Source organism: Ochotona princeps, chromosome 28 (assembly GCF_030435755.1).
Source record: "Ochotona princeps isolate mOchPri1 chromosome 28, mOchPri1.hap1, whole genome shotgun sequence".
In the NCBI taxonomy this organism is placed as follows: domain Eukaryota; kingdom Metazoa; phylum Chordata; class Mammalia; order Lagomorpha; family Ochotonidae; genus Ochotona; species Ochotona princeps.
Window position 1 is genome coordinate 12,421,127 of NC_080859.1, and position 17,743 is coordinate 12,438,869.

At 44.9% G+C, this 17,743-nt stretch overlaps 1 protein-coding gene across 1 annotated transcript in view; it reads right to left on the reverse strand.

Moving 5' to 3' along the window:
• The window catches only part of LIX1 (limb and CNS expressed 1), a 42,756-nt gene that overhangs the window by 18,937 nt on the left and 6,076 nt on the right, over positions 1-17,743 (reverse strand). Inside the window, exon 2 of the mRNA XM_004586188.2 lies at positions 5,574-5,737. Within this exon, the coding sequence (XP_004586245.1) occupies positions 5,574-5,737 (164 nt within the window). The remainder of the gene's footprint in view (positions 1-5,573; positions 5,738-17,743) is intronic.

A 17,743-nucleotide genomic window follows, 5' to 3' on the forward strand; every position in this document is an offset into this window, starting at 1 on the left:
GCTTTGATGTAAAAGGACTTGGCTCTGATTGCCTGAGCAGGACGGGAGGGGTTTAGCAGAGAAAGAGGCTGACTTCCTTCCTTAGCCACCTGGAGAGACTGGGAGCATCTTCCTGGGTCGAACCGCTGGGGCTGGGAATTGACTATGGAGAGAGTCCCAGTTTGAGCCTTTGCCAAGCCATTCCTTTCACTACACTCTACTGCTCAGTTTGAAGTGCAACACTTCCCTTCACTCGGCTGTACAAGAAATGAAACGATTAAAGTTAGACAATGAGGCTGAGACATTAAATGGGTCTCATTAAAATGGTCTGCACTCCTGATTTTGGGGGCAAGGCATTTAAGTCCAATAATTAGCTGATGTATGACTTTAGCATGGGAAGGGGTCATGCAACATATCTTTGGATCTCATTAGTTACAAACCAGGCTGCTTTCCGATGGAGATTTCAACAACAACAACAAAAAAATGTCTCCTGCAGAATTCAGTGACAGTGCACTGCAGGTAGTACCTGGAGGTCAGGGTACACAACCCAGGAGGCAGGGAAGAGGTCACGGGTGGGTTCAAACAGAAAGAGTTTGCGTTGAGATGGCGCGGGAGTGCTGGGTGGTATGGCAGGAACTCAATCTCTAGCCGGATTATGGAATGTTAAGGCCCAGGCTTTATTGAATCATCAGCAAAAACAGCGTTGCAATTCCATTTGGTCAAGTATACCAGTTAATCAAATTTTCCCTTAGTCATTCTCTCCTGGGAAAAACTTAATTTTATCAACTTTATTTATTATGATTTATACCTTTAATTCCCTGAGCTTTGGGAAGACTCAAGTCAGTTCACCAGAGGATAAAACACATGTTTTTATGTTTGATAATACAGATGAAGTGTGCTTGCTGCCTTAAGAAAAACAAAACAGAAGTCAACACTTTGACCCTGCCTTTCGTTGCTTGGGAAAATAGCTTTTCTAGGTATCTTTCTCCACAGTGGCTTTGGATGGGAAGCCAGAGTGGTGTGAGAATGCAAAGGCTTTTTGCGACTGAGCTTCCCAAGGAGTGCCTCTGCTCTGGGAAACCCTGTGTATGTTTTCTAACCGTGGAGTCGTTCTCACAGCAGTAGACGCTGGCGACAACTAAGGAAATGGCCACTGAGCAAAGTTTGAAGGTGCTGGGCCCCTGGCATTGTACAACTTGCTGGATGGCTCCAATGTTTATGACACCTGTATTTGTTTTCTGTAGAGCAGTTTTTAACAACAACCAAAATCCTTGTGAACAAGATCTGATTCCCAAATGGGTTAGTGCCTCGCACTTCAAAAACACCGAGCCATCACAGCAGTGCGGCAGGCAGGAGGCATGCTTTCCATTCCATCATAACTCACGCACGGAAATAACTGCATGTCGTAGGACTCTGCTCAAGGGACATTTTGCTTTTTTACTCAAAATGAGCCTGGAATTCATTAATCCAAGTCACCCCAGCAGACTCTATATGGAAGACCACGTCACTGGCTGGAAAATAAGACTCGCATCGCAAACCTTTTAAATCAAAATATGAAATAAGATAAAATACTCATGTTCCCCTTTTGGATTTAGAAATGAAAACAGCTGCTCAAACGATGAGTGGTTTTCCCTGAGTTCACCAAGAGGGGAGCCAGACGCTGATCTGAAGGCCCTTGTGCTGCTCTTATTGTGAAAAAATGGAAATTACTGCAAGTTTTCATGGTCATGATGTGTGGCGCGGAAGGATTAACTGCCTAGACCAAAAAAATGGCATACAGAGACTATGTCCAAAATGCGTGAATTTCAACTCATGACTTGTAATGTTAGAAGATGCTTTCTTTTAGGAAAAGGCACACGAAGTACTAACACGTTTCAGTGTGACAGGGTGGGGAAGATAAGTTTGCAGCAATAGGTCACTTTATTTATATCATCAGACATTTAAAAATAAAACCATGTTTTCACGCCTCTATTTCTATAGAGTTAGAGTTTACGAAGGCACAGCCTCAAGGCAGGGTTGGGATTTTATGTCACTACTCTGTTTCTCTCTCTTTTCTCTCTCTCTCTCTCTCTCTCTCTCTCTCGGTTGTGGTGCCAAGACCAGCTAAAAATTTTTAATGAGTCTTCATGGAAACAAGCCTCCCATTGACTTGCACGGGAGGTTTCTTTGTGTAAAAACCAGTGGTTTGCGTCCATCAGAGCCTTTGACTTGACTGCTTTCCTTTGATTCACTAGGAAACTCAAGTTCAGCCTGAATACTGTTTTCTAAAGAATGAATGAGTATAATCCTAGGCAGCTTTCAGGCAACTGCCTGAAACCAGAGGGATTATTTCTGTGCTCCAGTCCTGTACTCCACCTCAAGTGTTCTCAGGGACTTGGCACCATCAGAGGTGACGTCCACGGCTCAGTGGGAAGGCTACCGCTGGCATAATGGTTTCTCCACGTCTCAATGCATGGTCTGGGCATTAATCATCCATCATGAAATGATTTGCAATGCACAGGGGTGACATTGGATTATGTGAGAGGCAATGCAGGAATGAGTATGCAGTCTCTCACAGGCCAACTGCTGGCAAAAACATGATGAAATGTTATATGGTGAAAATAGCATTTCAGATGGTTTCTAAACTGACCAAGAGAAGTATAAGGACATTGCTTTAGGAGGAGTTTTCTTTCTCTTTTCCGTTCCACACTTTTCCTTCCTACAACCATATTTTAGAGGGCCAAAGTTTGGTTAAGGGGCCAGGTTTGGCAGTCAACCACCCAAACACATTTTCAAAACATATTTGATTCAGGAAATTCTGGGTCTTTTAAAGCAAGGATGTTAGCAACCTCCCTCCTCCACCCCCGAGAACCTTAAAATATGATGATTTAAACATAAGGAAAGGGAGACCCTGAAGTGATCAGAGAAATCACCAAGAGGCCCCCTGCTGAAGAGTTCAGCTTTCCTTTTTGTTTTGTTTTGTTTTCTATTTTTTAAAAGACCACAAGGAGGATGTTGAATCTGCTGCCTAAGGGAGATCCTATCACTCGGGATCAAAATTTATGAGATGACAGAAACATCCATAATTCTCTAGGTAACGAAAATAAAAACATTGGAAGTTCTCAACTTCCTGTCCTCTCTATCCCTTCATTGCTCTGACAACTGCATTGCATTTTAGAGAGAGTAGTCGCTATATCTGAAGACATAGTTGCATGTCTGGGTATGAGTACAATCAAGCCCTGGTTATTCACGGTCATGAGAGCAGGAAGGGATGGGAGGCATGTGGAGTTACTATGCACAAATTCAATCCAGAGAGAATCAGATGTTCCATTAAACCAATACCTTCAAGGTCAGATATGTTTAAAGCTCTAATCGCAGAAAGAGAACAATATCGGCTGATTTTAATGTTACTGACTTTTCCTTCCTAGTCCTGTCGTCTTATAGAGTTTGGACTAACATCTACTTTGACAGTTCATTATAGCCAAGAATGAACATTTGGTCATTTGTTCTTGGGATTTGTTATTCATTCATTTGGGTATTCAATAATCTTGACTATGCATATGTCATATGAAAAATACAGTTTTGGAGTTATGGGAAACCTCAGGATTCAGACTGTTTCTATGAGGATTCTAATTGAATTCCAGAGACAGTACATGCATATATGTGATGCATATATGTGGAAAACATTAAGCACTAGCAGAGAACCAAGGACAGTTATTTTGGGGAATCAAAGGCAGAATATCTTTCTAGCAAGTGGATTTGGAGAAAGTTCTTGAAAAATGTGGTGCCTGGGGTGCAGCATGATGACTCAATTGGCTAAATTCTCAGCTTGCAAGTGCCAGGATCCCATAGGGGTGCCAGTTAGTGTCCTGACTGCTTCACTTTCCATCCAGCTCCCTACTTATGGCCTGGAAAAGAGTAGAGGATGGTCCAAAGCCTTGGGACCTTACAGCCACATGGGAGACCTGGAAGAAGCTCCAGGCTCCTGGCTTCAGATCAGCTTAGCTCAGCTCTAGCCGTTGTGGCCATTTGGGGAGTGAACAGGTGCATGAAAGATCTCCCCCCCTCTGTTTCTTCTTCTTTCTGTAAATGTGATCTGCCTTTCCAATAAAAAAGAAATAAATCTTAGAATAAGAAGAGTAAAATGTATACTTCTTTGTCCTTTGCTAATTGTGATTTTATATGAGTGTCTAACTGTCCTTATCCCATACAAACTACCTTCTTATAACTGTGAAAATGCTTTTATTTTACGCTCATCCCATGCCTTTGCGCACACTGTTCCCTATGCCAGCAGTACCACGTCCCCTTTTCTGTGTGTGACCCAGACACCTCCAGCTGTGTGTCTCTGTCCCCACTTGCACTTTCCTACAAATCCTTCTTTGACCTTTCTGAGCTAGCATGGATTTGTGATCTGTTTACCAAACTACACCATTCTCTTGCTTTGCAACAATGGAAAACTCACACAAGTAACAGGACAGACTAAATTAGTGAAGTGTTAATGTCAAAGGGTGAGTAAGGCAGAAAGAAAAATAAACCAGATATTAATTAACTTATTCTTTAGAATTCTACTACATTGTGTTCTTTCGACTTATCTTAGGCTGAAAATTTGCCTCTGGACCACTTAGTTGTCAAAGCTAAGACAGAAAAAATTGCTCACGAGTTTCACAGGGCTCATCAGCTATGAAATACGCATCTTGGCCAGTAACTGAACATTGATAGATGATTTACTGCATTTACAGGATTTAGTAAGCATAAAAGTACATTTCCTTGTGTTTTCATTGACCCTCGTCTAACTTTACATAATTGTTGTAACTTTTCTGTACATGAATTTCTTCAGAGTATAGACAAAATTCTCCATTCTTAGCCCAATAAGTGATATTTCCTACTTACTGTAGGAGCTTTTGTCCCATACACTTGATACCCAGATGTTGATGGCTAATGTGGGTAAATGTTTGTGTGTGAGTAGAAACGTATCATTTACATCTATCTTCACGCATATCATCAGTTACACTCCATCATACAGATAAAGGCTTTATCATAATCACAAAAGCAGTACTGGGAATACGTACTACGTGTCACATGTCAGTCCCACCCCATTCAATATTTGCTTCATTTGATCTCTAGCCAATCCTAGAGCTGGAGAAACTGAGACGTTAAATCAGTTTCCTGACACAGGACCGGGGCTGAGCCCAGGTGCTTTCCCTCAAATGAGATCCTCTACCTGTCACTGTTGTGCATGCTTCACTGTGTGGTACTTAAAGATCGATTCATATATGACTACACACTTTATGAGAGTGGAGACTTTATACTGTTGCAGGAGCCTGGCCACTATTCTGTTGTTCTCTAAGTTTTATTCCAGAATATTTTGCAGGGTCTGGGCAACAGCTATCTGACAACTAACATTATGTGCTATAAAATCCATTTCCCATAAAAAAATATCAGGGCATATCTTAATATAAAATGCTTCCATTTAAGAAAATTGGAACAATTGACCAACTATCTAGTATCTGTAAGGTTTTTTTCCACTAAGTCTTAGACTGCTACCATTTTGACAAAGGGTTTGCTCCATTTTTTCCCAAGTAGCTTCCACTGATGAATTGATGACTGTTGCTTACCTGAAAATTGCCAAAGCAACTTCCCCCTGGGAGAGTCACATAGCTCACAAAGGGAGGCCCGGCAGATGGCAGCGACTCATAGACCACCACGCCTTCACTTGGGAACGCAGCCCCCTGCTGCTGCTTGCTCTCCCAAAATTCCTGTAGCATTGACACAACATTCACTGAAAAAGACAAAAAACATGATCCGTTACTAAGGATGGACATATGCTGGCCAAGACAAAAGTTTTCTCCGAGGGTTGTGTTCTGTGACACAGCAGGTCTAGCCTCAGCAGAGCAGTGGATGTGTGTGATGCGGATGTTTGCAGCTGTGAAAGAATACCCTCTATTAAAATCTACGCACCATTTCTAACAAATGATATTTCAACAGAAATGCATCCATTTCTCCATTAGGTTCAAGCAGTTTTTTTTAAAAAAAAAAATTTAACTTATTTTTATTGTGAAGTCAGATATACAGAGAGGAGGAGAGACAGAGAGGAAAATCTTCCATCCAATGATTCACTCCCCAAACGGCCTCAACGGCTGGAGCTGCGCCATTCTGAAGCCAGGAGCCTAGAGCCTCTTCCCGGTCTCCCACATGGGTGCAGGACCTCAAGGCTTTGGGTCTCCTTGACTGCTTTCCCGGGCCACAAGCAGGGAACTGGATGGGAAGTGGAGCTGCCAGGATTAGAACAGGCACCCATATGGGATCCTGGCGCATGCAAGGTGAAGACTTTAGCCACTGAGCTATAGCACCAGGCCCATGGTTGAAGCAGTTTTTATCCTGTAATTCTAACAATGCTTCAATATATCACATTTATTTAATGATTTTAATAGCAAATTTAAAAATCTCATGCTCCTTTCTCATAGAAAATTTGCCTTCCTAGAGTCTGTCCATAGCTGTGATCTGTGGCTTTCTCTTCCATTTCTTGGAGAGTCTACAATAACAAAGTGGAAGATCAACTGAGATGTGAGAGTGTAAGCAAGGTAGTTGCAATGAGAATTCACATATTCTAAGATTTAAGAAGAGAAAATCAGAAAGAAGAAGGTTGTTTCAATCTTCATTCACCTCAATCTAAAGAAAAAGTAAAAGCAAGAGGTTAGAAAAGCCAGGAGGGTAACTAACAATATGGAGACCCTGGACAAGGTCTGTTGGATAACTTCAGAGAACACAATGGTTAAAGCCATGTGTTTTCTATTACATGACCTGCGATAGCCTGCAGAAGTTCCAGATCAAATTAGGTTGGTTTGTTTATCCTGTATTGTAAATTGAATTGTGGAAATTAACAAAGATAATAGAATTGTAGGGTCAAAAGTGATCTTACAGGTCCTGTAGTTAAAGCCCTTTCTAATGCAGGAATTCCTTGCCTGAGCAACAATTCCTTGCCTGACGGCTGCCCATTTCTATGGCCTCTAGTTGATCATGTGGACAGACCTTGTGCTAGGCATATCTTGAGGCAGACAGTTTCAGCTACGGTGGCTCTGTGGAAGGCTCCCTTTTGGAAGAGCTGAAATCTGCTTTATCGTAAGCTTCAAGTAAGAGGGGTGCGCTGCACCCCTCATTTCTGGATGTCCATAAAAACCCCTTGCCTGAGAGCTCGCTGCAGGTCTGAAGGGGATATGGGCTTCTGTTGTTTCAGCCTGCCTGGTGTTCACTCCCCTTACAGTAACCAAGTTTTCCTTGAAGAATTGTGTGATCTCTGATATACGGAGATGAGGACTTGGCCAAAGTGGTTCCATTTAGGAGCAGTGCGTCCAGGACTTTCACTGGAAGTGTGGAGGGTCCACTTTGCTCACAGGGGTTGCTGGAGTAGGGTGGTATGACAAAACCAGAAAAGAAGCAAAGCTGGCCAAAGAGCAAACTCAACATGGGGGAGAGTAGAACCTGAAGCAACGGAAGAAAGCCCAAGTTCAGATGCCATAGTTGGAATTCATGGCACCAGCTGTGCCCAAACCCAGGATCCCTGCTTGGACTTCGAGTTATTGGAATCAACATCCCTGCTTTTTTTCCATAAGATATTTTGAACTGGCATATCTCCTCTGTGTTTGAAAATCCGCTGAGGGATGTACCTCTCCTCTTGCCTTCTGTTCTGGATCAAACAAGTCTGTGTTTTCACATTTCCTTGTGTAACACGGTGTCTCTGCCCTTTGCCCTTATTCTGAATATATTCTTGGATGCGCTTCAATACACTGAGCATTGGTATTTTTCAGGGAGTCTGGAGTGTGACTGAGTTTAATCCGGAGGCCAAAAATACTAGAAGACCACTTTAAATACCTTATCTTTTTTATTTTTATTTATTTGAAAGGCAGAGCAGCAGAGAGGGAGCGCAAGAGAGATATGTTCCATGCACTTGGAATCGTTCCATCACTCCCCAGATGCCTGTGGAAGCTAGAGTGAGGCCAGGCTAACACAAGCAGTTGGGAATCCATCTGGATCTCCCACGTGGGTGGCAGGGACCCAAGGATCTGAGCCATCCTACTGCCTAGCAGGATGTGTATTAGCAGGGAGCTGCATTAGAAACACAGTAGTCGGGCCATAGATTTAGGCTCTCTGGTATGGGATGCAAGTTTCCCAAACAGGTCTTAACTCACTTTAGGCATTTGCTCCCATCATCACTTTGTAAGCTACTTACTAGAGCACTTGCACATCTTGTCCAGGTCACCAGTCAGCTTCATGGGTGTGTGAATAAGGTCAACTTTGGAAACTTCTAAGGAATCTGATGCCTGGGTATATTTAAATTTCAGTGGATAGTAGCTGAGTATTATGGGAGATATAAAAAAATGCAAAGGTATCACAAGGGAAAACTGTATTAAACATGAAAGAATTGGTTATTACAGAGCTTTTTAATTCATTCAAAACTATTTGAAATAGAGGGTGACATTGTGCTGCAGAGGGATGCAGAATGGCTGGCAAGGAGTCCTACCTTTATTTTCAATCTAGCTTCCTGCTAATGCACCTGTGAGGCAGCAGATAATGGCTGAAGCACTTAGGTCCCGGTAATGCATTTGGGAGACCCAGATGGAGTCCCTGGTTCCTGCCTTCGGTGTGGCCCAGTCCTGGTGATTTTTGGGCCTTTGGGAAGTGAACTAACAGATGAACTTTCTCTGCCATTCTGCCTTTCAAATAGATAAATAAATGCATTATAGGTGTGTGTGTGTGTGTGTGTGTGTGTGTGTGTGTGTGTGTAGTTTGCAAGCATCTGAAATAATTTTCTATCAGTTGATATAACTCCCCTCCCCCAACATTAGACCTTTATAAACTATTTCTGGTCTTCATCTTCTTCACTTTCCCACCTCTGAGAAAACAAGGATTTATGATCTGGCCAGTCATGTCTCTACTTGCAAGTTGGTCTCAAGAATTTGGCAAATGTCCTGAAGACTAAAGCCTGAACCGGAAGCCAGTGGCTTCTTGCTCTGCTAGTCAACAAGGGCCCTTAGTCTCCTGTTTCAAATCAGTTGGTTGTTGAATGAAATTCTGCTGAGAGACTCACGGTTATCTAGGTAAAATGAACACAAGAACTTTGGCACATACAGCTATTTGGATGAAAGAGACTGAAGGTATGTACTAAATAAAAATTTCTGCAGTTTTAAAATTTTTCATCCTGCAACCCTGGAAGATTTCTTTGATAGTCCTAGAGATGTTATCGCTGCTAAAGAGTGCAACATATGCACATCACACACAATCCATCTTCCTATCTCTGCCCCGTCTTGCTGATCAGAAAACCAGATGAATAGAGTGCAGAGGGAAGCAGGCCAGCTTACTCTTTGGACTTTCAAAGCTCAGTGCACCCGAGAATGCTCTATTTATGAAACATATGCTACTTAGTTTTTGGAGGTAGTATCAGCAAGGTTTTTGAACAGTTTCACAGAGAATGTGACTAGAAGGTCAAGTGCTGCTGAAAAAAAAAATCAGTTACATTTGGGGTGAGCCTGTACACAGCAGTTTAGTCACCACTCAGTCATCAAAAAGCCTGGTAGAGTCCTTGACTACTCCGCTTCCGCTCCCACTTCCTACTGATATGCACCCCGGGAGTTGGACAAAATGAAGGCCCAAGTAATCGGGTCCCTGCCCACCCATGTGGCAGGTCTGGCTGGAGTTCCTGGCTTCAACCTGGTCCAGCCTTGGCTGTTACAGGCATCTGGGGAATGAAGCAGGAGATGGAAGATATTTTTCACCAACCGTCTGTCTCTATGTGGCAGAGGGAGCAGTGCTGTGGCACTGCAAGCTAAATTGCCATCGGTGTTGCCCTGCTGTAGCACCTGGAAAAGAAGCAGAGAATGATCTAAGTGCTAGGGCCCTGCCAGCCACGAGGGAGGCATGGATGGCGTGCTGGGCTCCTGGCTTTGGCCTGGAACACCCCCAGCAGTTGCTATTACTTGGGGAGGGAACCAGTGAATGGAAGTTCTCTCTACTTGTGTCTGTGTCTCATTCTACTCTTCAAATAAATAAATTGACTAATATTATTTATTTATTTGGCAGGCAAAATTACAGAGAGATCTCCCATCTGCTGGTTCGCTCCCCAAATGGCCACAGTGACCGGAGCTTGGCTGCTTGGAGGTCAGGAGTCCAGAGCTTCTTCCAGAACCTGGATGCAGGAATACTTGGACCATCTTCTGCTGCTTTCTCAGGCCCGTTAGAAGAGAGCTGGACCTGAAGTGGAGCAGCTGGCACTCAGACCACACTCATATGGGATGCTGGTGTTGCAGCAAGGATTCCATACAAATGCTGGCTCATGTCCCGACTGCTCGACTTCCCATCCAGCTCCCTGATTGTGGCCTGGGAGAGCAGTAGAGGATGGTCCAAAGTCTTGGAATCCTGCAACTGTGTGGAAGACCTGGAAGAAGTTCCTGTCTTCTGGCTTTGGATCAGCTCAGCTCCGGCCGTTGCAGCCATGTGGGGAGTATGCCAGAGGATTGAATATCTTTCTCTGTGTCTCTTCTTCACTCCATAAATCTGATCTGCCTTTCCAATAAAAATAAATAAATCTTTCTTTTAAAAAAATAGAACACATAGGGCCTGGCACGGTAGCCTAGTGGCTAAAGTCCTCTCCTTGCATGCGCCAGGATCCCATATGGGTGCCAGTTCTAATCCCAGCGGCCCTGCTTCCCATCCCGTTCCCTACTTGTGGCCTGGGAAAGCAGTCAAGGACAGACCAAAGCTTTGGGACTTTGCACTCCTGTGGGAGACCCAGAAGAGGCTCCGGACTCTTGGCTTCTGACTGGCTCAGCTCTGGCCTTTGCGGCCACTTGGGGGGTGAACCAGCGGACAGAAAACCTTCCCCTTTGTCTCTCTCTCTCTCTCTCTCTCTATATATATATATATATATATCTGACTTTCCAATAAAAAAGAAATAAATGTTGTTTTTTAAATAAAATATATAAGGCTTTTCCAGTTGATCAAGGAGCAAAGCCTATAATGTGGAGCACTTTGGCTGTCCAAGCTTTGAACAGGTATCCCCGATCCTCTCTGGTAGCAATCCCTGATCAACCTGAGCTGGGCCAGCCTCCTGCTGTCTGTACCTGTTCAGGTTCTCCCTCTGATCTTGGGCACTGTTTCTGCCCCTTCCCTCCTCATCCTTCTCTCCCACACCTCCTCCACCACGCCTTACACTGGTTCCACCCACATGCATCTCCTTGTCAGAGTTCTTATTGCACTAGTGGCTCTGTGTCTCGCACGTAATCCTCTGTAAACCATGCTAATAAAATGGATATGGTGCTCCTGGCTGCAGTGACCAAGTCAGACTTGGCTGGGCTTCCTGCTGGCCAGAGGAATGAAATGCCTTGTGGTAATGATTTATCTAATAGAGCAGTCTCTGGTTATTTAACTCAGAGCAGACTATGTGATTCTAGGGCGAAGGAACTCTGGCTCATTCTTCCTTGTAGCATCCTTGGAGAACTATTCACCTAGAGGTGGTCACTGAATTCATTTGGAACCTAAGGAAATTCAATGTGGGCTGAATAGTTTCAGTACAATTGCATGAACACCTAGAAGGTAAGTGAAGTCTCCATAATTCTTGCGGTTGTCAGACATTCCTTCCGGAATAAGAAATCTCATTTATGTACCGACTACGGTGCCCACCAGAGGATGGATCTGATGCGGACACCCCGGCGCCCACTGGCAGTGATAGAGTAGACACATGAATGCTGACTGTTTGGTCATTTGGGTTGTGTCTTCATGGTAAGCAAAGTTAGGAAATTCCTAAGTGGGGATGGTAAGTCATTTCTCTTGGATATCAACTCTGGACTATTTATAATGACTACATGTTTTCAAAAGGATTTGAAAACAGTTTTGGAAATCAGTGGACCAGAATTCCATAATGAAGTAGCAGTGTGACACTGGATGAACTGCATGTGGACCTTTGACCCTGAGAGTAAGAAGTCACAGAGAAGGCCAGGACAGGTCTCTGTCCACAGATTTGTGGTTTGACGGGAAAGATAACTCAGTTGTCACAGAATTAGTGAACGAGAATATTAGAGTGGTCAATTATAGAACAGAGATGATGCTGAAGTAATAGGAAGGTGTTTTAGAAAGTTTATATAAAAAATTTGCAAATTCATTTTTGGTCATATGGATTTTTCCATGAACTTTTGGAAGATCATTCATGTTTAAAGCTGACAAATATATGGCACAAGAATGAAATGAATGATAGGGGGAAAATAGATGAGTGTGGGCTCCAAGGCTGGGGAAAGAGCCTTTCAGAAGGAGCCCTCCTAGCTGAACCCTCCCCAGAGGAATGAGGTCTAGAGAGGAAAGGAAGAGAGACTGTGACAAAAAAAAAGTAAGAGAAATTATCGTCAAGTGCACCCTCCACTGGAGAATCATGCAAGCAAGTGATGGAGGTCAGGAAGTGGCACCCCAAAACTCAACACCCTGCCATGCTGATTGGTTTGAGACCAGGGCACTCGGAGAATAGTGGATAGCTCAGGTAGAGGCTTTTTCTGGGCTCCCTTATCAGCCTAAAGACAATCCTTGAATGGCAACCGCATGGTCATGCCTCCTCTCTGGGATCCCACTAGCCACGGCCATTCCCTGGACAGAAGATAACATTGGCATCCTGTCCTCACAGGGTCACTCCTCTGCCGGGGGCCCTTCCCGGACAGCCTCTGTCACCTCCCCTATCTGCCTCACAAGCCAGTCTCTTTTCACCAAGCATTCCTCCTCACCCGCAGGAAGGCCAAGGCCAGCATGTTCTGTCAGCCCGGCATCCAGCCTTCTTCCAAGTCTCACACTGTGTGAGCCTGCTGTAACTTTTCTGCTACTAGTTATCTTGTGCCTACTCAGTGAGGAGCCTAGTTGAGCATCCCAGCAAAGGTGGGAGAAGTCGATTTTCACTCCTACCCTTAAGGGGATCAGATTGGACCAGAGACAAGGTGTGTGACACTCAGCTTCTTTCAACGACTGAAAGTGGTGTCTTTGGTCCTGGGGCTCCAGCTTTACTTATGTAGGAAACAAAGGCAGGTTCGTGGATGAAGGGGTGGAGCCCCGAGGAAGGGCCCAGAACCTCAGAGAGAGAAGTACAGCTACTTCTTGGGCAGCACAGTGCACCTCATTTCCAAGAGGAGTTTGGGGGAAGAAAATGTCTGAGAAGTGGGGACCAGATAAAGAAGCAGGAGACCTCCTTCCAGGCTTCTGGGGCATCCTGCCTCCGCAAGGAAAGATGCTCACACTTCAGCATCTAGGCAGCTTTGTTCCCTGTGATTCTGAGCGTGTCTGAAGGGACTTACATCTCATGGAAAATGCTACTAAAAGACAAGTTTGTGTGGGAGCAGAAATACATTGAAATCCAGGCAGAAAGTTCACAGAATGTGTACAAAGTCTGCACAGATTTCAAAACTTTTGCACGAAAATTCATCTTTTCATTCCATTTCCCATGGTTATTATGGGATTTATTACCATAGTTTCGTTTCCACAGATTAGACACCCGGGAGATGCCTACAGGGACACCCAATCCATGTTTTCACAGGCCCAAGTCTGAGATACACAGAAATTTAATGTCCCATGGATCAGAAAGTATGTGAACAGGAGCAAGCTCAGACAGAGACACTGCTTCATGCACGATAAAGTGTGCCCTGTAGTTGTCTCAAGTGCCAGGCCTGTGGGTATCGCTCCACGACCTTCGAGGTTTTTTGTGACCTGTCCCTGCCCATCCCCAAGAAAGGATTTGCTGGGGGCAAGGTGTCTCTATGGGATTGTTTCAGCCTTTTCACCAAGGAGGAAGAGCTGGAGCTGGAGAATGCCCCAGTGTGTGACCGGTGTCGGCAGAAAACCGGGAGTACCAAAAAGTTGACAGTACAAAGGTTCCCCCGAATCCTCCTGCTCCATCTCAATCGGTTTTCCACCTCCCGAGGCTCCATCAAGAAAAGTTCCGTCGGTGTTGACTTCCCACTGCAGCGACTGAGCCTGGGAGACTTCGCCAGTGACAAGGCCGGAAGCCCTGTGTACCAGCTGTATGCCCTTTGCAACCACTCGGGCAGCGTCCACTATGGCCACTACACAGCCCTGTGCCGGTGCCAGACTGGTTGGCATGTCTACAATGATTCTTGTGTCTCCCCTGTCAGTGAAAACCAGGTGGCCTCCAGTGAGGGCTACGTGCTGTTCTACCAGCTGATGCAGGAGCCGCCCCTTGTCTCCCAGGCCCCTGTACAGAGGTCACCAGGCCCCTAGCCCGTGTACAGCCCCCAGACCCTCTGCAATCTCACTTTTTGTGAATAAATTTATTAAGAAAAAGTCAACAGGCAGGCAGTACACTGAGCAGTTCCAAGCCTAGGGGACACGGCCGGAGCCATCGAAGGAAAAGCAACCAGCCAGACACAAGGACTCACTAGATGAGGAGCAGATCGGGTCAACAGCGCATCAAGTGTAGGCCTGCAGGCCAGAGGGCACACCTGTGCCATTCTATGTCAGCCTTACCCAAACTACCATTCACGTGACACCCCAGGACTTTCCTCCCTTTACTGAGGTCCTGGAGGCCGAGACAAGAGACCCACGCTCTTTCCCCGACCCCTCCGCCGCCACATTTCTCTCCCAACCACACCCTCTCCATCCCTACCAGTGGCTCACAAGGTCTGCAAGTCCCTCACCTTTGTAATGAACATTAAAAAATTAAATAATAAAAAAGGGAGGGGAAAGCCTATTCTCTTGAACCAGACTGATTTTCTTTTTTCTTTTCTTTTTTTTTTTTTATTTATTTGAGAGACAGAGAGATCTTCTTTTCATTAGTTCAGCTTTCACATGCCTGCAACAGCTAGGGTGTGTCCTGGCTGAAGCCTGGAACCAGGAAACCCATCACAGTCTCCCATGTAGATGGCAGGAACCCAAGTGCTTGCGCCATCCTTTGCGGCTTCCCCGGAGCTTTAGCAGGAAGCTGGATCAGAAGCATAGAGTAGTTGGACTCAAACTAGACTCTTCAATGTGGGATGCCTGTGTCCCACACAGTGCCTTAACTACGCCACGACGCCCTCCCCTGACTGCGGTGGGAGTCTTGGCGCCATCAGTGCAAAGTGTTATCATTCCACGCCTGAGCTCCTCGCCCGTGAAGTGCAGCATGGACCCTCAACCACGGCACTTTGCAAGACTTGAACTGGAATATGCTCAGAGGACGGCTTTACCCACCTAGAGGACTGGACTGTTACTATTTGTGGCAGGATAAAGGTGAAGAGAGAAGGGAAAAGGCATGATTATATGTTTGCACATTGTGCCTTTGAAACTAAGTGTTCCTGGATGGGATACCATGTCATTAAGTAGTCTAAAAATAGGCTGTGAGTCTGAAAATTCTCTAATTGAACACATTGTGCTGTTTAGTTGCTCCCCAGACATGTGGCGGCTTCAGAGATGGCAAAGAGGAAACTCCTTTGGATGGCGTTCCCTGGGAAAGCCGGAGCCCTACCACAGCTGGAAACTAAATGGATGTAGTGCTACATGCCTCACAGAAACAAGGGTTTTTGTCTCAGTATTTCACTTTCTAACGGATGCTAAGCATCACAGACACGCTCTTAGCCAACACTACAAAGAGGGCTTTTTGGTTTAAGTTAATGTTTAACACTTGCATGTGCTTCAGCGAAGTAGAATAAAATAGTTCATTGTGTAACAATGCAATGTAACAACCTAATGTAAGTTCTGCATGGAAGACAGTCCTTTGCCCACAACAAGAGATCTTAAAGTACATGGTAAGTCTATTAGAAAAAAAATGCAATTTTTTAAGCTTTACCCGAGGAAAAATACTACTTGGGTAAAATTTCCTTTTCCCCAAACAAAAAAAGACAAATAGGGAAGAGGTTATTTAAGGATAAATCATTAAGAAGCTCTCAAGGTGATTAACAGACTTTCAGACCGATTCTCTGCCAGAAGCCAGATGAATTCATGTTATATAATATTTTAACCTAACCTTTAATTACATTATCCTTAGCAGGTGAGCATTTAAAATTAAGTTAATCTGACTTTTTCCATTCTACTGATTCGATCATGTACAAATCGTCCACACTTCTGGGATTTCCTAATTTTCGCTAAGTAAAACAGGAAAAAAAAAAGGGGGGGACTCCCACAGAGTTTAAGAGGCAAACTAAAGGTGTGATGTTGGTTTTCATTTATGTAACTTGGGCTGAACAATGGAGGTACCTGCAGGTTTCGCGCTGGGCTTGGCTGATCAACAGAGTGGCCGCTCTGCCGTTTATAAGCAGCCTCTGCCTTTGCCAAGCTGGGGCCCAGTGGATGCAATCTCATGGATGCATTTGTGCTTCGGATCAACTCAGCCGCATGGGGGGGGGGGGTTTTCTTCTGCAGAAATCCTCATTCCAAGGGAGCCACAGGCACACAGCGGGACGGACACAGCTCCTAGTCTCGCTTTGTTCCCAGCAGAGCCTCTCAGGGATCCCTGCTTGGCTCCTCCAGCAGCTGGAGAGCTGGTTGTGTTTCTTCTTTTGTTTGCTTTTTCTTTTCTTGCCCCCTCCACCCTCTGCCCCAGACAGGGGCTCCTGCGGGAGCTATGATCCTCTGGGTTGCTTTGCAAAGCTAACTTCAGGCGCTTCTACAAAATATGTAAAGAAGGATATCACTTTTTTTTTTTTTTTTAGAAAAAATGTAATTTTCACTGTTAGAATCTGAACTGCAAATCTTTCGGGGACATGTTTAAGTAGCATGTATTTTCTGTGTATTTGCAAGCACAGAGGAAGAAGAGCAGGAGTGGGCAAAAGGGAACTGCAAAGACAAAGGACACCATCCTCAAATGGCAGTAGCAGCAGCATGGCCTAGTCACGTGTTATTTTTATGTGCACCATAGGACACATGATGTCAGACATCGTGGAAACGGTGTGTGAAATAAAAACTTGGTGCAATATAGTTAACAAGTCAGGAAGTACCTATCTTTCCCATGTTTCCTTGGGAACTGACATTGTCCTATATTTTGGAAGGAACTTTATAAAACAATGAAGGGGCAGTCTTACTGATGGCTGTGCTGGTCACTTCTGCTTAGATAACATGGTCCAACCCACGCAAGAGTGGCTTTCCAGAGCTTGTCCTGTGCCCGGTCTCTATGTTCAAGACAGGGCCAGAACTCGGTTGGAAATGAGGACACTCATTCTTGAGGGCAGTTCTTTTTAGGATGAACTTAAGGAGGAGTCATGTAAGTCAGTGTTCCAGTGTGGAACATGGGAGCATCCTGAACTGCTGTACCAGGGCTGCAAGGCTGTGTTGTGGCAGAGTTCTGAAACAGAGCCCCAAATAATGCCTCGAAGGCAGATGTTGGGTAGCGTCAGATCTACCCGTTAGCCTCCCTGCCTTAGTTTCACTCACTGAACTGAGACAGTGGTACAGCTGGTCCTACCGGACCCGTGAGATTGTTTACTGCTCTGATAGACAAACCTTTGGTGACCAGTATGATCTCGAGGAGTGAGGAGTTTCATTTAGGGGGCTTCAAGGTCTGAGCAGGAAATTTTTAGCCCTGAATCTGAAGGACATGGCATTGCTGGCCAACCATGGACTTGGACACAAGCTGAACGTGTAAGTGGACCACCATGACTCCAACCAGCTCTTACACTGCCTGCCTGGAGATCACCGTGTAGCTGCCCTTTCCTCCTTATTTATGACTTCTCCTTTCTCACAGCCCTCTGAAACACCCCCAAAACCGTCTAGGTGGCTGCATTTAACTTCAGGGTCATTTCTTCCTCCATGCTGCCTGCTATCTTTTCTGGTGCTG